The sequence below is a fragment of the Cetorhinus maximus genome, chromosome 16 (genome assembly GCF_964194155.1).
Source record: "Cetorhinus maximus chromosome 16, sCetMax3.hap1.1, whole genome shotgun sequence".
NCBI classification, from domain to species: Eukaryota; Metazoa; Chordata; class Chondrichthyes; order Lamniformes; family Cetorhinidae; genus Cetorhinus; species Cetorhinus maximus.
In genome coordinates, this window is record NC_135894.1 from 88,717,537 (window position 1) to 88,739,816 (window position 22,280).

A 22,280-nucleotide genomic window follows, 5' to 3' on the forward strand; every position below is an offset into this window, starting at 1 on the left:
GCAGTAAGTTAATATGATATGCTGTTTTATAAGGATACATATGACGCAGTGTACATTGCACTATCCATGTAGAGCTACATGCTCCTTGCAATCTCACTGTAAATAGGCAGATCCTTAGGGCAGTTAGAGGGGAATTTCTCTTAGCCACAACTGTGCTTGCCAAATGATGGCTTCTCTCTGAGGTCAGAGAGAACAGCAGGAAATATAACTATTAGACCACAACATTAACAGGTTGCAGTGGGTGTTCTTCCAGAAAAAGTGGGGGGGGGGGGTAGGGGAGGGGAATAAAATCAGAGGGTAAGTCACCACCATATTGTGTGTGTGTAGCAAGGTTTTTGAATAAAATTCAAGGGAAACCAAAGGGATTAAAATCCATAGCTCGGCCCGTCAGGAACTTCTGGACGTGTAGGTGTGATCGAAGGAAGGTCCTTCCATTTGGTTAGCTTAACCATGCAGGTGCCAAGGCACTTGGGCAGCAATGCCAACATTGGTTGGTTCTATTCCTGAGGGCTTCTTGACATGACCTCCTACCTACAACCGCTTCGGCCTACACGCTCGCCATTGGATGCCCAACATGTCCATCATTACCTTGCGCCCCCCCCCCACCATCCCTGACTGTCCCCGCCCCCACCGCCCCCCCAACCCCATTTCCTGCACCAATCAGAAAGTCAACACACTCTTCATTACCTGATTGGATGATACCTGACTGCCAGTCAAACAACATTCTTTTTCCCCCAGTGTGAAATATTCATGCACTGGAGATTGGTTTATAATTCCTGGAAACTCCAGGGCAATCCTGCAATCCTGATAATCCTCAACTTGGACTATATCTCAGCCCCTACCTTCCAATGAAGGCTGGAAGCTGTGCTAACAGTTGATGGGTCCAGGGGGTGCTACTCCACAGAGCCAACCCTACAGAAAATCGGTGATACAACAGGGTCTAGGCAGAGTAGTTGGAGATAGACTGTTCCCATTGGTCGAGAGCCAGAGGACACCAATTTAAGATGAATGGCAAAAGAACCAATGGCAATATGAAGAAAATCTTTTTTACACAGTGTGTGGTTAGGCCCTGGAATATACTGCCTGATAGCATGGTGGGAACAGGTTCAATGGTGACTTTCAAAAACAAATTGGTTAATTATCCAAAGAGAACTAAATTGCAGGGCTATAGGAAAAAGCTGGGGGAGTTGGACTAGATGAGTTGCTTTCGCAGAGAGCTGGCATGGCCATGATGGGCCGAATGGCCTCCTTCTGAGCTGTAACCATTCTATGATTCAATAATTCTTTGTGCAGCAGGCCTCTGGCACACGAGGACTAGGAATCCCATCACCAGGCCACAGGCTGGCTTCTTCTCTCTTGTTAAGCTACATGTTATGTTCCTTCTGTTGGGTCGCTTTGCTCAGTGAACACGGTTGCACGCCTATCTACTGGTGAGTGAGTTGGTAAACAAGATACTGCAGACGCAGAGATCAAAGTAAGATGAAGCACATGCTGTTGATTAACACAAGTTTCAGAGCACTAACACAATGTGTGCTTCTCAAACCAGGCCCTATTCTGAGCTACTGGTTAACACTGTAGCCCACGCTACACAGCCATTGGGTAATACAGTCACATGGTCAATCTGCTCACATTCTCTTAAAGGTGTATTGCACCTCAGATTACCACAGTATAGCATGGAGACTACATCTCTTATAAAGCTGTGCAGAATCCTCAACCATAGCATTCCGGCAGGAGCTTTGGCTGATATGTGTTAGAAGGGCAGCTGACCTTGCTGGGATCCTATTTTAGCATCCAGGTCCTAATTTGTTGATTGTCTCAGTCAGAGCCAGGGAATCACAAAATGATTGACTGCATTTCCCCCAGCATTAGGCTCCTTCTGCTAGATGTATTTTAAAAATATGTCATATGCCATTTTAAGCAGTAAGAGCCCAAACTCCCATGTTTAATCCTTTATACAATATCTCCAGAGGTTAGGCCTTCTCTTGTCGACGTTGCTATATTAAACTGGGAGAGCCTCCATGATATTTCAGGGCCTTTCACTCGGGCCTCAGTACTAGCAGCTGACTGTTGAGCAACATTGGAGGAAGCCAGAGAGTGGGTCTCAAACCCACCTTTGCAATTGGCGTGTCACGTGGTGCAGAGGAGAGGAATGAGGAAAAATACAAAAACACAAACACCCTTCATCCAAGATGAAGCCCAGAAAAAGTGCCAACTTTTCGAAAAAATGGGAAAGGTACCATTGTCAAGAAATGCAACTAATGCCTGCCCGGCAGCAGGAACTCTCAAGAGTTAATCATCCTGAGATCAAAGAAACCTTGCACAATTTAACGTCAGCTGCTATGGAGTAGGGTGGCCAGCGCTGAAGGCCACCAAAACCGGACAACTGCGGGACACACAGTGGGTGACGTAATCATGCACGGGATGATATCACCGCGTATGAGGGTGACGTCTCAGTACACATGGGCGTAACATCATCACATACGGGCACGATGTCATCACAGACAGGGTGATGGGGTGTTGGGAGTGACTATGAAGAGGGGAGGGTGCAGAAAAAGTATAAAAAAGTATCAAAACCTACTTGACTCTTGCATCCCCATCACAGCGAGGCTGATGCAGTTAGGGGAAAGATCATGCACAGGCCCCTGTCGGTGCTTTACTCAGGTAAGTAGACCACAGGTCAAAATATCGGATGTGAAACCATTCAGTACCGGTCAGTGGCAAGACTAAAAACTGGACTGTCCAGTACACAGCTGGACATCTGACCACCCTACTAGGAAGAGAAGAAACTCTTGCAGCTTTAGTTAGGTACTCCAGGCACTGTGAAGCAACAGGATGAGGCCGCAGGCAACTGGTAGACTCTAGTTGGCATATCAGTCAGGAAGCTTAACATCACAGCCACGCTGTCTCACCCAACATCAACACGTGTGTCGTTGGCTGAAGGGAATGCAGGTCAGTAATTAGTGTTGTGATATACCTTTAATGGGTGTATGTAAAACTGCTGTCCATCACTATCCAAAACAAGACAGGTTGTGATGGACAATCCTATGTACACTGTAGACAGAACAGAGGAGCAACGCTACAGGCCAGATGTGTTATCATAGCCTCCCAGTTACCCTATCTTCAAATAAATAACCCACATTATTGTTCTACCAATTCTTGTTGTGTGAATGTGCTAAACAAGAGAATGCAACAATTAGGATTAAGATCCTTGAGCAATTTTGCCCTTTATAGCCCAGGGAAATCAAGGCTCTGTTTTTTCTTTATTCTTTCATGGGATGTGGGTGTCACTAGCAAGGCCAGCATTTTCTGTCCATCCCTAATTGCCCTTGAACTGAGTGGCTTGCTAGGCCATTTCAGAGGATAGTTAAGAGTCAGCCACTTTGCTTTGGGTCTGGAGTCACATTCAGGCCAGGTAAGGGTGGCAGATTTCCTTCCTTAAGGGCATTAGTGAACCAGATGGGTTTTTACAACAATTGATGATACTTGTCATGGTCACCATTACTGAGACTAGCTTTCAATTGCAGGTTTTTATTTAATGAATTTAAATCCCATTAGTTGTCATGGTGGGATTTGAACCCATGTCCCCAGACCATTAGCCTAGGCCTCTGGATTATTAGTCCAATGACATTACCACTACACCACCATCCCCCCCTTTGCAGTGAAGTCCGCCAACAGCACAGGCTAAGGATAGCCTGTGGGTTTCCTGACCATGCATGACTCACCGCTGGCTGCATTTAGCTACTGAACCATGAAAAAAAATCTCCACTCAAAACAAAACTCCGAGGAAGAGTGCAATAAAGCTACATTGATATGAAAACCTTGATTGAGAGCTATAGCATACTCTCATTTAATTTGTAACTCCAGTCACTTGTAGGAGTCAAACCGGGATAACTCAATAAGGTGGGAATAAACCCTTTCCATTGTTTCAGCGTAGATATGGTTAAAATCACTTTTCTGGGCAATCATTCATTTTATGGTTTCTTGTAAAGTCTTTTGATCCATACAACCTGTACATTTTAGTAACCATAGCAACTCGAGTGCAGTTGGAAGGTGAAATGATGTAGTCAAAATGAAGTTAAGATTGAACGTGGTAACCAATTTACTCACTGCTGTCCTTTTCATGGTTAAGCTACACAGGCCTTCCAGCAAGTGAGTGAAATATGACATAATCCAGTGATTTGGTTTCTCTACATTGCACTTCTGCACTTGTTCCCCTATCAATCCCTTCCTTTCCTCAAGACACAGTCTCATGCTGGGCTCTGAATCTATGAATACCAGGTGCCCTCTGATCTACTGTTCTTCATGTTCCAGTCTAGCTGAGTCTCAGCAGCTTATTTGACAGTATACAGCATCAGCCAGAGCCAGTCCTAACCATTTACTAGCAGAGGTACCAAGAGCAGGAAATCCTGAATCATTTGCTCTCCTCCAGAGGCAACAACTACTTGCATTTCTATAGCACCTTTAGTATAGCAAAAACATCCCAGGAGCATTCTTCAACAAAATTTGACACCGAGCTACACGAGGAGATATTAGGACAGCTGACGAGAAGCTTGGTCAAAGTAATGTCTGGAAGGAGGAGGAAGAGGCAGAGAGGTGCAGAGATTTCGGAGGGAATTCTGGAGCTTTGAGCCTTGGCTAATGAAGGAATGGCTGCCAATGGGGAAGTGTTAAATGATGGGGATGTGCAAACGGCCAAAGTTGGAGGAGTGCAGACTGTTTTTGCCGTTAGGCTATCAGAGGTGCGCCATCCTAATTTAACAGGCACTAAGGCTTATCCTTACCTAGTCTGGCCTACATGTAACTCCAGGCCTACAGCAATGTGGTTGACACTTAACTGCCCTCTGAACTGGCCGAGCAAGCCTCTCAGTTCAAGGGAAATTAGGGATGGGCAACAAATGCTGGCCTTGCCAGCAGCACCCACATCCCATGAAAAGAATACATTTTTTAAAAAGGCTGACTGCTAAACAGGAATCTAATTCTTCCCATTGTGAAAAAGCAGCGAGTACCTTTCCCATGGGTTTTGGCCTCAATTATTTCACTGATGCGGCCAGGTCCCACTCCATTCTGTGCAGTCAATGTGAACTTATACCACGTCCCACATTTCAAGTTCTCCAGGCGGTATGAGCGCTCGCTGGGGCTGATGGGAAAGCTGCCCCACTGTTCACTGTTGTCCTCCGAGTATTGCAAGATATAACCTTAAGGAGGAGACATCACAACACACACACACACACACAATCAGTAAATCAAGAGGTTTGCTTCCAAGAAATGAAAAAGTAATTGCATTTATTAATAGATCCATCACTGAAACCAAGGTCTCATGTGAAAAACGGCCAAAGGTTTCCTGGTCCCTTTACAATGATATAGCAATTAGCTCTCGTATATCCCAACTTTAACATGACAGATTTTTCTTCCGGTCCCATCCTATTGCACACAATGGAGTTCCACTCGATAAATTTGGCTGAGAAATTGGGTCTGGTAACAAGAGGGATCCGCATCAGTGACTGTAAATGTATTCATTTGGAGATAATCAAATTGCTCGCAGGCACACAAGATCACTGGAGGCCTCAGCAATAATTCAGATGAGCTGATTGATCTTTCGCCCGTCAGTGTCCCTCCTCATCATTTCATTCTTGTGCCCTGATGGGCCAGATCGCAGCATCACAAAGGAGCTATTCAGCAGGATTGATACCCCGGTCAACCTCTGCTCAATGGTCAACTGAAAAACCTGTCAAGGGCTGGCACCCATAGCATGACCTGCTATCATTTGTGACCTGCCAACCTGTGCCCCAGCTAGTTCATGTAAAACCTGACCTCCACCCACAGTTTGGCTGTGGAATACTCACCACGAGGAGGCAGTATTAACCCATCTTAAAATGCAACCATTGGTTTTACAGGTCTATTTTCCTCTGTTGTGTACTGTTAAAGAAAAATTATTTTACTAAAACATGGTAGGTTCCTAATGCCAGATGACAGAATTATGCAGAATCTTCAGCATTAAGGCTGTTTGACCCAACTGGTCTATGACAGTGTTTATATTCCACATTGGCCTCCTCCCACCCCTCTTCATCTACCCCATCAGCATATTCTGCTACTCCTTTCTTCTTAAGGTGTTTATATAGCTTCTCCTTAAGTTCATCTATGTTATTTGCGTCTGCTGCTCCATGTGGTACAGAGTTCCACATTCTTACCCCTCTTTGAGTAAAGACATTTCTCCTGAATTCTCTATCAGATTTTTTGGTTACTATTTTACATTTATGAACACTAGATTTGGTCTATCCACTAGTGGATATTTTCTCTACATCTGCCACATTGAGCCCTTTCATTGTCTTCAAAGCCATTATCCGGTCACCCCTTAGCCTTCTCTTTTCTAAGAAGAGAGCTACAGCCTGTTCAGCCTTTTCAGATAAGCGTATCCTCTCTGTTCTGGTATCATCCTTGTGACCCATTTTTGCACCTCCCCAAGTGCTTTTATATATTTTTTATCATGTGGAGACTAGAATTGTACACAAGAGATTTTCTGTAACTCGATATATAAAAGGAAAAAAACTTTCAGGTCTTTTCTTCCTCTTCCTAGGTAAACTCCATTGGACAGTAGCAGAGTGAAGCCAAGAGCTTAAATGTGTGCAAATAATGGGCATATATCTGTTGCCCATTACTCCACTGCAGAGTGGGCCACTGCATTCATATAAACATACAGATATACGAATTAGAAGCAGGAGTGGGGCATTTGGCCCCTCAGCATCCTCCGCCATTCAATAAGATCATGGCTGATCTGATTGTGGCTTCAAATCCACTTTACTTCCTACCCCCTACACTCTTTGCCTCCCTTGTCAATCAAGAATCTATCTAACGCAGCCTTAAAAATATTCAGTGACCCAGCCTCCACTGCTCTCTGGGTAAGAGAGTTCCACAGGCTCACGATCCTCTGAGAGAAAAAAAATTCTCCTAATCTCTGTCTTAAATGGGAGACCCCTTATTTTTAAACTGTGTCCAATGGCCCTAGTCTGTCCCACAAAGGGAAACATCCTCTTAGCATCCACCTTGTCCAGTCCCCTCAGGATCTTACCTGTTTTAATAAGATCACCTCTCAATCTCCTAAACTCCAAAGGCCCAACCTGTCCAACCTTTCCTCATAGAATAACACCCTCATTCCAGGAATCAGTTGAGTGAACCTCTGAACTGTTTCTAATGCAGATATGTCCTTTCTTAGATAAGGAGACCAATACTGTACACAGTACTCTAGATGTGGTCTCACCAATACCATGTACATCACTAGCAATACATCCCTACTTTTATATTCCATTTCCCTTGTAATAAACGGCAACATTCTATGTGCCTTCCTAATCACTTGTTGTACCTGCATTCTAACCTTCTGTGATTTATGAACCAGGGCATCTAGATCCTTCTGTACCTCAGAGTTCTGCAATCTCTCTCCATTAAATAATATGCTGCTTTTCTATTCTTCCTGCCGAAGTGGGCAAGTTCACAGTTCCCCACATTACACCCCATCTGCCAATGTTTTGCCCACTCACGTAACCTATCTATATCCCTTTACAAACTCCTCTATGTCCTCTTCACAACTTACTTTCCTACCCATCTTGTGTCATCAGAAAATTTATAAACACACATTTGGTCCTGCCATCCAAGTCATTCATATAGATAGTAAATAGTTGAGGCCCCAGCACTGATCCCTGTGGCTTGCCCCTCATTGACATCTTGCTAATCTGAAAATGATCCATTTATGCCTGCCCTCTGTTTCCTGTTAGCTAACAAATCCTCTATCCATGCTAATATGTTACCCCCTACACCATGAACTCTTATATTGTGTCACAACCTTTGATATGGCACCTTTTCAAATGCGTTTTGGAAATCTGTCTACACCACATCCACAGGTTCCCTTTTATCCATGTTGCTTGTTATTTCCTCAAAGAACTCTCATAAATCAGTCAAGCATAAGTTTCCCTTTCACAGCACCATGTTGACTCTGCCTGATTGCATTGAGATTTTCTAAGTGTCCCACTATAACCTCCTTAATAATAGATTCCAGCATTTTGCCTATGTTCAAGGAAGGGGCTCCTGGCCAAAGATTTGATTGCAATGGTGGCCCTACAAATGTAAGTTAGTCAGTAACATTGTGCAAATGGAATAAACTCTATTTCCAGGGCAGAGACAAGTTATGATTATTATAGATGTCTGTAGTATATATGATGGACTTTCTTACCTCGAATGGAGCTTCCACCATTGTCTCCAGGTATCCAAGAAAGGATAATGGAATTTGAAGTTGTTTTGGACACAGTCAGGCGGGGTTGGTCTGGTGGGACTGTCAGTAGAAAAGCATGGTAACAGGTTAGGTTCAGCACTGAAAGGATCCATCTTTGACTTAAAAATAAGCACAATTCCATAGGGTAGGAAGAGCAATCAGTTAACCTTGAATGCTAGGCTTGTCCAACCTATGGACCATGGGTCAAAACCTGCCCCCACCCCCCCAAAAAGCCTCTGTAAATGGCCCACGGAACCAATGTTCAAACTACGGGTAGGTTCAATCAAAGATTTTGCAAGGAGCTGTAACTCCAATCGCAGGCCGTTTCTCTCCCGCATTTGCTGCTGATAGGCTCACCAGTGGTGAGCTCTGCAATCTCTCACCATTTAGATAATATGTTTCTTTCTTTATTCTTCCTGCCAAAATGAACACTCCCACATTTTCCCACATTATATACCATTTGCCAGATCTTTCACTTCACTTATCCCTTTGTAGACTCATTATGTCCTCTTCACAACTTACTTTCTTACCTAAATTTGTATCATCAGCAAATTTAGCAACTATACCTTCGGTCCCTTCATTCAAGTCATTCATATAAATTGTAAACAGTTGAGGCCCCAGCACCAATCTCTGTGGCGCACCACTCGTTACATCTTGCCAACCAGAAAATTACCCATTTATGCCTACTCTCTGCTACCTGTTAGCTAGCCAATCTTCTATCCATGCCAATATGTTACCCCCTACACCATAAGCTTTTATTTTCTGCAATAGCCTTTGATGTGGCACTTTATCAAATGCCTTCTGGAAATCCACGGCACATGTTACTTCTTCAAAGAACTCCAATCAATTGGTTAAACATGATTTCCCTTTCATAAATCCATGTTGACTCTGCCTGATTACCTTGAATTTATCTAAGTGCCCTGCTATAATATCTTTAACAATAGCTTCTAACATTTTCCCTAGGACAGATGTTAGGCTAACTGGCCTGTAGTTTCCTACTTCCTGTCTCCCTTCATTTTTGAATAAAGGAGTTACATTTGCTATTTTCCAACCTAATGGAGCTTTTCCTGAACCTAGGGAATTTTGGAAAATTGAAACCAATGCATCAACCATCTCACTAGCCACTTCTTTTAAGAGCCTAGGATGAAGTTCATCAGGACCCAGGGACTTGTGAGCCCACAGCTCTGACAATTTTCTCAGGACCACTTCCTTTGTGATTACAATTTTCTTGAGTTCCTCCCTCCCTTCCATTTCCTGATTTACAGCTATTTCTGGGATGTTACTTGTACCCTCTATAGTGAAGGCTGATGTAAAACACCTGTTTAATTAATCTGCCATCTCCTTTTCTTCCATTATTAACACCCCAGACTCACTTTCTCTCGGACCAACGTTCACTTTGTTGGCTCTTTTCTTTTTAAAATATCTATAGAAACTCTTATTATCTGTTTTCATATCTCTAGCTAGCTTTCTCTTGTACTCTAATTTTTCCCTCCCCTCACATATTTCCAATATGTGGACGATATGTTTGCTATATTTAAATCTGCAGCTGCTTTAACAATTTTCTTACATGTCTTAATGGGCTCCATCCATGCTGCGCTCAAATTCACCTTTGAAATGGAGCAGTCAAATGAACCCCCCTTTCTTGATGTACTAGTTGAGAAATCTGCCAGGGGATTCATGGTCTAGCGCAAGCCTACCTTCGCTGCTCAATACATGTGTTGGGATTCTTACAGTTCCACACGCTATAAGATTGATCTTATCGGCAACCTTGTAAATAGAGCCCGAGCCATTTGCTCAACGTGCCAGCTTGATGCTGAAATAGGGAACATCAAAGGCATCCTGCAGGATAATGGCTACGCTGATCAGATCATTTTGCGCTATATATCACACAAACTCATGAACGGGCCTAAGGCTGTCACTTTCGGCCCTGAAAAGTGCCCAGTCCTACTCAGATTACCCTGGAAGGGCAAGGTATCTCAAAAATTTGAGCGACAAGTGAAGCTGGCTGTTTCACGCTGCCACTATGCAGTAGCAGCAGGAGTGGTATTCGCCACTAACGGGATGCTGCTGTTAAGCCAAAAAGACATTCTGCCTATCACACAAATGAGTAATGTGGTGTATGAGTTTCAGTGCCAGAGTGATGCTAGGTATATAGGCCGTACGTCCCAAAGACTGGCGGATCGTATCACACAGCATGTCCCAGCCGCTGTTCGCAATGTGCAGGGTACAGACCGTACCCAACCAGCCTGTGCTTTCAAAACTCAAAACCACAGTGTCCAACATTAGATGTGAACCTGCAATTGGACAACATTCGCTAAATAATCCTCAATGTGCTAAGAATTACACTGAGAACCAATTTAAGATTGTCAGTCGGGCTCACTGTGTGTTTGCGTAAATGGCAAAACCCTAAAATGCATCGACGGGCAGAGGGATCTGGGTGTACAGGTCCACAGGTCACTGAAAGTGGCAACGCAGGTGGATAAGGTAGTCAGGAAGGCATATGGCATGCTTGCCTTCATCGGCAGGGGTATTGAGTATAAAAGCTGGGAAGTCATGCTGCAGCTGTAAAGAACCTTGATTAGGCCACACTTGGAATATTGCGTGCAATTCTAGTCACCACATTACCAGAAGGATATGGAGGCGTTGGAGAGGGTGCAGAGGAGTTTTACCAGGATGCTGCCTGGTCTGGAGGTTATTAGCTATGAGCTGAGGTTGGAGGAACTCAGATTGTTCTCACTAGAGTGAGGAGATTGAGGGGCGACTTGATAGAAGTTTACAAAATTATGAGTGGCATGGACAGAGTAGATAGTCAGAAGCTTTTTCCCAGGGTGGAAGAGTCAATTACTAGGGGACATATATTTAAGGTGAGAGGAGAAAACTATAGAGGAGATGTGCGGGGCAGGTTTTTTACACAGAGGGTAGTGAGTGTCTGGAATTCGCTGCCAGAGGAGGTGGTGGAAGCAGGTACGATAGTGGTGTTTAAGAGGCAGCTTGACAAATACATGAATAGGATGGGAATAGAGGGATACGGACCCCGGAAGTGCAAATTGTTTTAGTTGACGGGCATATGATTGGTGCAGGCTTGGAAGGCCAAAGGGCCTGTTCCTGTGCTGTACTTTTCTTTGTTCTTCTTTTGTGTACTGGAAGCTACATATATTAATACACGGGGCCCTATTCTTTGGAGACAGAAAGAACATGTACACACATTGCGCCTGTTTCAGCCAAACAAAATAAGTGATAACCATTCACTGACTCATTCCTCAGGGCAATGCTTTGACCAATCAGGGCCAAGCTGCCTGATTTAAGTTGCAAACAATGCTTGACAATTAACTGTCAGTCACCAGCAGCAGTGCATTCTCCATGGCAATGCCACTTGCCAACCAATCAGCACTCTCTTCACATACAGTATAAATTGTTGTTTTCCCCTTGTATTGGTATTCCTGCGAGTGTCTTGATGAGCACAAGATAAAAAGCTTAGACATGTCTCCTTTTTCAGCAATAATCCTATCTCATTGCACAATACGCAAAATAGTCATTTTTATTAATTTTTAAAAAATGATCAATTTATTCCTTTCACGTTTTTTTAAAATTCATGTTTAATATTGTCCCAAGCCTTATCTTGCCGAAATGTGCTCATCTGCCCCCTGAGTGTGAAAGAATTAAAATCTGGCCTCCCAAGCGAAAAGTTTGGACAAGCCTGTATACAGACATCTAACGCTATTGCACTGGGTTCCGATGTTGGTGGTTATTTTGCAGATATTTTTTAACCCATCACATACAATCTTTCATGGGATGTGGGCATCACTGCAAGGCCAACAGTTAATTGCCCAACTGAGTGGCTTGCTAAGCCATTTCAGAGGACAGCTAAGAGTCAACTCCTTTGCTGTAGGTCTGGAGCACACATAGACCAGAGTGGGTAAGGATAGCAGATTAGCTTTAGTGAATCAGATGGGTTTTTACAATGATAATTTCAGGTTCACCATTACTGAGACTAGCTTCAAATTCCAGACTTCAAGCTGCTGTGGTGGGATTTGTACCCAGGTCCCCAGAGTGTTAGCCTGGGTCTACTAGATTACTAGTCCAGTGACATTACCACTATATCACCATCTACCCAGACAGTGATGTGGTATGAGCAGATTGTATGTTCACACATAAACTTTACCAACTGGCCCTTTGACTCTCACAAGTTTGAAAACATTATGACTCTTGCTGATTATTGATGGTGGGCTTTTCTCGACATTCACCTAATTTGGAGTTGGGGACATAATTTGGAGTTCTCAGTCCATTGAATATTGTGAAATAAACTGAGCTTGGGGATGTAGGGGAAAAGGCAAGAGTTTGTGGGGGGGGTTGCGTCTTCTGCCCATGTCACTCAAGCTCCAGCACCTGGACGACATGTCTGGAAACAACTCCCGGGAATTTTGTCCAAGATCATCCTAATGAGCCCAGTGGGATGACATCTGCTGAGAGGTGAGGGTCTTACCCAGACTGGGTGAGGGTGGCAGGTTTCCTTTCCAAATGGACCCCCGAGACTTTTAACACAATCCCATACTTTTATTGTCACTTTTTATTGATGCTACTGCTTTCTAGTCCAGAATTTTTAAAATATCGAAATCAAATGATCAAACTGCCATTATGGAATTTGGAAATATTTCTCTAGATTATTATTCTAGGTTTATGGATTATATGTCCTGTAATATAATCATGATACAATGGCAACAGTAAGGAACTATAGTTTAAATCCTTCTCACTCCTGTCAATTATTGTGACTGTTTACTGTCCTGAATCCCACAACTTATTTTTAAGTGGAAATGACCCCCCCGCCACATCTCACACCCTGGATACAGCTATAGTCCGCCTGTACCCAAGGTGGGTTGCTTGGTGCAGGCAGGAATGCCACCAGTATGTCAACAGAATGTTGGAATCTACCCAGCAGTGTGGAAAATTGTAAAAGCAGGACAAATCCAACCTGGCCAATTACTGCTCCATCAGTCTACTCTCGATCATCAGCAAAGTGATGGAAAGCGCTGTCCACAGTGCTCTGAAGTGGCACTTACTCAACAACCTGCTCACTGATGTTCAGTTTGGGTCCTGCCGGGATCACTCGACTCCTGACCTCGTTACAACCTTGGTCCAAACATGGACAAAAGAGCTGAACTCAAGAGGTGAGGTGATGCAGCATTTGACTGAGCATGGTATCAAGGAGCGTTAGCAAAACTGGAGTCAATGGGAATCAAGGGAAAACTCTCCACTGGCTGGAGTCACAACTAGCACAAAGGAAGATGGTTGCAGTTGTTGAAGGTCAATCATTTTGGTCCCAGGACATCACCGGAGGAGTTTCTCAGAATAGTGTCCTAGGCATGAACTTCTTCAGCTACTTCATCAATTACCTTCCTTCCATCATAAGGTTAAAAATGGGGATGTTCACGGATGATTGCACAATGTTCAACACCATTCCTGACTCCTCAGATACTGAAGCATTCCATGTCCAAATGCAGCAAAACCTTTGGGCTGCTAAGTAGCAAGTAACACATGCACCACACAAATGCCAGGCAATGACCATCTCCAACAAAAGAAAATCTAACCATCACCTCTTGCTATTCAGTGGCATTACCAAAACTGAATCCCCCACTGTCAACATCCTGGGGGTTACCATTTGACCAGAAACCGAACTGGACTAGCTATATAAATGCTGTGGCTACAAGTGCACGTCAGAGGCTGGGAATTCTGCAGTGAGTAACTCACCTCTTGACTTTCCAAAGCCTGTCCACCTTCTACAAGTCACAAGTCAGGAATGTGATGGAATACTCCCCACTTGCCTGGATGAGTGCAGCTTCAACAACACTCAAGAAGCTTAATACCATCCAGGACAAAGCAGCCAGCTTGATTGGCACCCCATACACAACAATAAACATTCACTCCCTCCACCGCTGACACAAAGTTGCAGCATTGTGTGCCATCTACAAGATGCACTATTGCAGCTCACCTAGGCTCCTTCGACAGCACCTTGCAAACTTGTGACCTCGACCACCTAGAAGGACAAGGGCAGCAGATGCATGGGAACACCACCACCTTCAAGTTCCCCCTCAAGTCGCACACCATCCTGAGTTGAAACTACATCACTGTTCCTTCACTGTTGCTGGGACAAAATCCTGGAACTCCCTCCCTAACAGCACTGTGGGTGTACCTACACCACATGGACTGCAGCGGTTCAAGAAGGCAGCTCACCACCACCTTCTCAAGGGAAATTAGGGATGGGCAACAAATGCTGGTCAAGCCAGCAACACACACATCTCAGGAACAAACAAAACTAAATGAGGCCGACCCTGAGAACCCCTGGTGGGCAAATGCCCTGGTGGAAAGGCCTCACCACCACAGTGCTGGCAGGATTCCTGCTGAAAAGAAAAATCTAGGTCTATCTACTCTCCTGTTACTAATAACCTCTGGACTCTGTGCAATACCCTACACATTATGAACTCCAGCCTGTGCACTATCCTATATGTCACACTCCAGCCTGTGCAGTATCCGACACATTATGTAATCTAGCCCATGCAGTATCCTACACATTACATACTCCAGCCTGTGCATTATCCTATATATGACATTCCAGTCTGTGCAGTATCCTACACGTTACATACTCCAGCCTGTGCAGTATCCTACATGTTACATACTCCAGCCTGTGCAATATCCCATATATCACACTCCAACCTGTGCAGTATCCTACACGTTACATACTCTAGCCTGTGCATTATTCTACATGGTACATACTCCAGCCTGTGTTATCCTACACTTTACATTCTCCAGCCTGTGTTATCCTACACATTACATACTCCAGCCTATGTTATTCTGCATGTTACACACTCCAGCTTTGCATTATCCTACATTTTACATACTCCAGCCTGTGCATTATCCTTTATGTTTTCTCACTCCGTCCTGTACCTTATACATGATCTATCTTTAATTCAATCATTGCTTACAGTGCTCCTAGCAAATTGTATTAGCAAATGATTATTCTGATATATTTATGCATTCAATAATCACAATTTCCAATATAACTAACCACCAACTTTGTTAATCAAATTTCATCACCACTTGCCTGATCTCCAAACGTTCTGAGATAATTACATTACAAGGCAATGGACATCAATAATAGAATATAATGTCAAAATTACTTCACAAGGATCTGTCCATTTGCTTAATGTCACCACAGGCACATAAGTAATTAGGAGTGCAGCTGACCTTTTGCAAGGGTTAACACTGTATGAAAATGCCAGTGTCGATACTCATTAAATGCTCCAGCATTTATCATCTCATTAACAACACCAGAGTCAAAGGCCTCAAAGGTTTGTTTCCCCACGGAGTTCACTTTCCTTGTTTCGTGATATTGCCAGGAGGTCGGATTGTTAGGTACAACCTGAACAAACTCTAATCAACCATCAGGCAATGCACTGAGTCAATATTAAACATAGAATCCCATTAAATTTAAACCACAGAAACAAGCCATTTGACCCAATTGGTCTATGCTGATGTTTATGTTCCACACTTGCTTCCTTCCACTCTATTTCATCTCACCTCATCATCATATCCTTATATTCCTTTCTCACTCATGCACCCATCACACTTCCCCTTAAATACAACTATTGTGTCTGGGTATTTCTGGAAAAATGTGTGATGAGGTTCATTAAATCCAAATTACTTGCCTGGGAGAAGGTGATGATGAATCACTTTTTTCAGCCACAGCAGTCCTTGTGGCTTATAGTTTGCAGTCATGTACCGGCCAGACAGAGTAAGGACGTCAGGTTTCCTTCTCTAGAGGACCAGTTGCGTTTCTATGACAATTATTTATTTAATTTAACAATTAACTGAATTGAAATTCCCCACCCACTGTGGTGGGATTTGAGCTCATGTCTCCAGGTCTTTAATCAACTCACCAAGATTCCTTTGACAGCAACTTCTAAACCCATGACCTTCACCACCTAGAAGGACAAGGGCAGCAGATAGATGGGAACACCACCACCTGCAAGTTCCCCTCCAAGCCACACACCATCCTGACTTGGAAATATATCGGCCGTTCCTTCACTGTCTCTGGGTCAAAATCCTGGAACTCCCGCCCTAACAGCACTGTGGGTATACCTGCACCACATGGACTGCAGCGGTTCAAGAAGGCAGCTCACTGCCACCTTCTCAAGGGCAATTGGGGATGGGCGATAAAGATGCTGGCCCAGCCAGTGATGCCCACATCCAGTGGGAAAAATAAAAAAATAACAAATGCAGACTTTCTACCTGTCCAGTACCATACCCATTATACTACCATATTCTATTCCAACAGCTTCTGTGTTATCCTTCCTTGCAACATTCCAGGTTAAAATATTTATCTATAGAGGGAAAAAGTTTGTGAACAAACCCTTACAGCTATTGGACAGTATGGCCTGATGTGGAGAGTATTCCTGATATCTATAGCTCACCATAGCAGCAAGGAAAATGGTGCAACAGGAGGACAGAATTGATGGCAAATGTTACTGCGTGTGTCAACCGAACATTGAGAGATAATATTAATCAAGCCTGCCCCTCGAGACACTAACAGGACCAGGTGCCATATTGATTTTACACCCTTCTGATTTTACTTTCCACTGAATGAATAATGGGTGGGGTGTGAATGTGGCATTCCATCCAATCCTGTGGGATCCCTGCCTTGAGGGCGAGGTGAAAATGACTGGCTTTTAGACATCATTTCCCAAGGCTAGTGTGTGATTGCTGGCTTCACCCATCGAATCCAGATGGCTAAAATCAATCCATGAGCATCATAGGTGCAGACACAATGGGCCAAATGGCCTCCCTCTGTGCTGAAACAACTCTGTGATTCTGTGATCAAGGTCAGCGGCTGCGCTGTGACTTTAAACAAAGGTAATGTATGCTAGCGCTGAACTGGATGTTCGACAGTGTGGGCCTAAAATGATCCATTTCTCAGCAATAACAATCTTCACCTTGATCAGCGCAGAAGTATGTGAGGTTGTATTCATCAGAAGGTCATTTCAACCTAGTTGATCTTACAGCTGGTTATCAGTGGCATTTAAATCTCCTCTATAATACACAGGTCTGAGTATGAGGCCCAAATGTGCCATTCAGTTCCCCAAGCCAATTATTATGCCTATTTTCTCTAAATGTCAGCTGTAAGCACTCTTGCATCTGAGCCACTCCAGGGGCTGTATAATAACTCAGAAGGAAAAAACAATAAAAACTAGGAAATACTGGTCTGAACGCAGCCTTGCAGCTATAAAGTGCAGCGGGGCTCATTAACCAGGGCTGATTAGGGCTTCCTCCTGATCATTGGAGCAAAGTCCTGCCCTCTGGCCAATTGAATTGGCCAACAGCTCCATCAATCCCAGCAGCGCCAGGAAGGCACCAGTGGCCGTTGATGGGACTGCAGGTGAGGCGTGGAGCCCAAGGCCTAGGATCCCCGGCGAAGTTAAGTCCAAGGTCTTGGGCTGGGTGGGTTTGGGAGTGTTAGGGACAGGGGCAGTGGTGGGGAGAGGGTGCGTTTGGAAGAGGTAGGACAAAGGGAGGGGTTCAGTCCAAGGAGGGGGCGCCACGCGATCGTCAAGGGCAGCTCGCAAAGAGCTATCCCACCCCCGCCTCAAACATTTCAGGTTAAAAATCGGGCTTTCCACTCCTGCCCTGCTGCCTACGCCAATTGTATTATGGTGTGGGCAGTATATTATCAGGGTCAGCAAGCTTGATAACAAGCCTAATTGACCCTTAATTAGTCATTTTAATATGGCAGGCAACTGCCCACCCCTATTATGGGGATGAGTTCCAGGGTGGGCGGGAAGGAAGTGGAATGGGCGCCCACCCCATTTTAGGTGCATCCACAGTGAGAAACATGCCCGTCGGGGGCACGTAAAATTCAGCCCCAGGTCTTCAGTACAAAAAAATCAAGTCTGACACTTCAGTACATTACAGAGGGATTCCTTCATACAAAGAGCGTGAGAGTAGTGAATACTTCATAAAGAGAGGGAGAGCGACAGAGATTTCATAAAGACCACAAGAGCAACAGAGACTTCATGAAGAGTGTAAGAGTGGCAGAGAATTCATAGAGAGCGAGAGAGCGGCAGAGGCTTCACAGAGACCGGGAGAGCAGAGGAGATTTCATAAAGAGCAAGAGAGTGACAGAGATTTCGTAAAGAGCGAGAGAGCGGCAGAGGCTTCATAAAGAGCGGGAGAGTGGCAGAGGCTTCATAAAGAGCGGGAGAGCAGAGGAGATTTCATAAAGAGCAAGAGAGTGACAGAGATTTCGTAAAGAGCGAGAGAGTGACAGAGATTTCGTAAAGAGCGAGAGAGTGACAGAGATTTTGTAAAGAGCGAGAGAGTGACAGAGATTTCGTAAAGAGCGAGAGAATGACAGAGATTTCGTAAAGAGTGAGAGAGTGACAGAGATTTCGTAAAGAGCGAGAGAGTGACAGAGATTTCGTAAAGAGCGAGAGAGTGACAGAGATTTCGTAAAGAGCGAGAGAGTGACAGAGATTTCGTAAAGAGCGAGAGAGTGACAGAGATTTCATAAAGAGGGAGAGAGTGACAGAGATTTTGTAAAGAGCGAGAGAGTGACAGAGATTTCGTAAAGAGCGAGAGAATGACAGAGATTTCGTAAAGAGTGAGAGAGTGACAGAGATTTCATAAAGAGTGAGAGAGTGACAGAGATTTCGTAAAGAGCGAGAGAGTGACAGAGATTTCGTAAAGAGCGAGAGAGTGACAGAGATTTCGTAAAGAGCGAGAGAGTGACAGAGATTTCGTAAAGAGGGAGAGAGTGACAGAGATTTCGTAAAGAGCGAGAGAGTGACAGAGATTTCGTAAAGAGCGAGAGAGTGACAGAGATTTCATAAAGAGGGAGAGAGTGACAGAGATTTCATAAAGAGCGAGAGAGTGACAGATTTCGTAAAGAGCGAGAGAGTGACAGAGATTTCATAAAGAGCGAGAGAGTGACAGAGATTTCATAAAGAGCGAGAGAGTGACAGAGATTTCGTAAAGAACGGGAGAGTGGCAGAGACTTCATAAAGAGCGGGAAAGTGGTGGAGACTTTGTGAAGAGCGTGAGAGTGATGGAGATTTCATAAAGAATGGGAGAGCAACAGAGACTTCATCAAAAGCAAGAGAACAGCATAGAATTCATAAACAGCATGAGAACGACGGAGGCTTCATAAATAGCGTGAGAGTGACAGGGACTTTATAAAGAGCGGGAAAATGGCGGAGGCTTTATGAAGAGCGCGAGAGCAATGGAGATTTCATAAAGAGTCGGAGAGCAGCAGAGACTTCATAGGAACATAAGAACAGGAGAAGGCCATTCAGCCCATCGAGCCTGCTCCACCATTCACTACAATCATGGCTGATCGAATATTTCAATGCTCTTTACCCACACTATCTCCATAACCCTTTACGTGATTGTTAATCATAAATCTATCAATCTCTATCTTAAACATACTCAATGGCTGAGCTTCTATGGCCCTCTGGGGTAGAGAATTCCAAAGATTCACAACCCTCTGAGTAAAGAAATTTCTCCTCATCTTGGTCCTAAGTGGCTTCCCCCTTATTTTGAAATTGTGTACCCTGGTTCTAGACTCCCCAGCCAGGGGAAACATCTTACCTGCATCTACCCTGTCTATTCCTTTAAGTATTTTGTAGGTTTCAATGAGATCACCTTTCATTCTTCGAAACTCTAGAGAATACAGGCTCAGTTTCCCCAATCTCTCTCTATAAGACAGTACCGCAATCCCGGGAACAACATCCCTGGTGAACTCTCTCTCTCTAATTGCACTCTCTCTATGGCAATAATATCTTTTCTGAAGTAAGGGGATCAAAACTGCACAGAGTACTCCAGGTGCAGTCTAACCAAACTTCCATACAATTGAAGGAAGACTTCACTATTCCTGTACTCAAATCCTCTTGTGATGAAGGCTAACATTCCATTAGCCTTCCTAATTGCCTGCCGCACCTGCATGTTAACTTTCAGTGACTTATGGGCAAGGATACCCAGGTCCCTTTGCACATCTACACCTTATAATCTCTTACCATTTAGGAAACACTCTGTTCCTTCTACCAAAGTGGGTAACCTTGCATTTTTCCACATTATATCCCATCTGCCATGTTCTTGCCCACTCACTAAGTCTGTCCAAATCCTCCTGTAGCCACTTTACATCTTCCTCACAACACACATTCCTGCCTAGCTTTGTATCATCCGCAAACTTGGAAATATTACATTTGGTCCCCACATCCAAATCATTGATATATATTGTGAACAGCTGGGGCCCAAGCACTGATCCTTGCAGTATCCCACTAGTCACATCCTGCCAATGCGAGAATGGCCCGTTTATTCCTACTCTGTTTTCTGCCTGTTAGTCAATCCTTAATCCATGCTAGGATATTGCCTCCTATTCCATATGCTTTTATTTTGCTAATCAACCTCCTGTCAGGGTCGTTATCAAAATCCTTCTGAAAATCCAAGTATACTATGTCCATCGACTCTCTTTTATCAATTTTGTTAGTAACATCCTCAAAAAACTCCAACAAGTTCATCAAACATGATTTCCCATTCGCAAATCCATGCTGACTATGCCCAATCAGATCATGATTACCCAAGTATCCATTTATCACATCCTTTATAATTGATTCTAGCATTTCCTCTGCCTCTGATGTAAGGCTAACAGGTCTGTAGTTCCCTGTTTTCTCTTTCCCTCCCTTCTTAAATAGTGGGGTGACTTTTGCTACCTTCCAATCTCCAGGAACCATTCCAGGATCTATAGAATTTTGGAAAATGATTACCAATGCATCCACTATCTCTATAGCAACCTCTTTCAACACTCTGGGATGCAGAATATCAGGTCCTGGGGACTTATTAACTTTCAGTCCCATTAATTTCTCCAATACAACCTTCTTACTTATGCTAATTTCCATCAACTCCTCATTCTCCCTAGTCCCTTTGATCTCTAAATCTGGGAGATTTCCTGTAGCTTTCTCAGTGAAGACAGACACAAAGTAATCATTTAGCTTCTTTGCCATTTCTCTATTCCCCATTATGAATTCTCCTGTCTCTGCCTGTAATGGGCCACATTTATCTGAGCCAAATGCTTCCTTTTTCCATACCTATAGAAGCTTTTACAGTCCATTTTATGCTTTTTGCTAGATTGCATTCATATTCTATTCTCCCTTTCTTTACCAGTTTCTTGGTCTTCCTTTGCTGTATTCTAAAAACCTCTTAATCCTCAGGTTTGCTACTACTTCTGGCAACTTTATAAGCCTTTTCTTTTAACCTTATACAATCCTTTACTTCTTTTGTCAGCCACGGTTGACTGACTTTTTTTGGATTTTTGCACCTTGAAGGAATATATAGGTACTGTAAGCTATGTCATAGTTCATTGAAGACCATCCATTGCCTAAGTACAGTCATACTTTTTAATGCATTTTCCCAATACACCTCAGCCAATTTGTCCCTCATGCCTTCATAATTTCCTTTATTCAACTTTAACACCCTTGTTTCAGAGTGAAGTACCTCACTTTCAAATATAATGTAAAATTCTATCATATTGTGGTCACTCATCCTTAAAGGTTCTTTCACAACAAGGTTATTAATTAGCCCTTTTTCATGACATAATACTAGTTCTAAAATAGCTTATCCTCTAGTCATCTCCTCCACAAACTGCTCTAGAAAATGATCCCTAACACACTCCAGAAACTTGGCTTCCACAGCATTAGTGCTCAATTGGTTTACCCAGTCTATATGCAGATTGAAGTTGCCCATGTTTACTGTATTGCCCATGCTACATGCTTCTCTCATCTCCTGATTAATACCATGACCCACATTACCATTAATATTTGGTGACCGATAAACAACTCCAACCAATGTCTGCTGCCCTCTGCTGTTTCTTAGCTCCACCCAAACAGATTCCACACATTGTTCTTCTGATCTGACACCCTCCCTTACTAATACACTGATCCCATCCCTTAATATCAGCGCAACTCCACCTCCTTTCCCT

At 43.7% G+C, this 22,280-nt stretch overlaps 1 protein-coding gene across 5 annotated transcripts in view; it reads right to left on the reverse strand.

The window, feature by feature from the left end:
• LOC144691807 (cell adhesion molecule DSCAM) overlaps positions 1-22,280 on the reverse strand; it is a 545,084-nt gene that overhangs the window by 54,128 nt on the left and 468,676 nt on the right. For all 5 annotated transcript variants that reach the window (XM_078560312.1, XM_078560308.1, XM_078560310.1 and 2 more), the window contains exons 23-24: positions 8,222-8,320; positions 5,007-5,195 (exon numbers count right to left, since the gene is read on the reverse strand). In XM_078560312.1, coding sequence (XP_078416438.1) covers positions 5,007-5,195; positions 8,222-8,320 — 288 coding nt within the window. The remainder of the gene's footprint in view (positions 1-5,006; positions 5,196-8,221; positions 8,321-22,280) is intronic.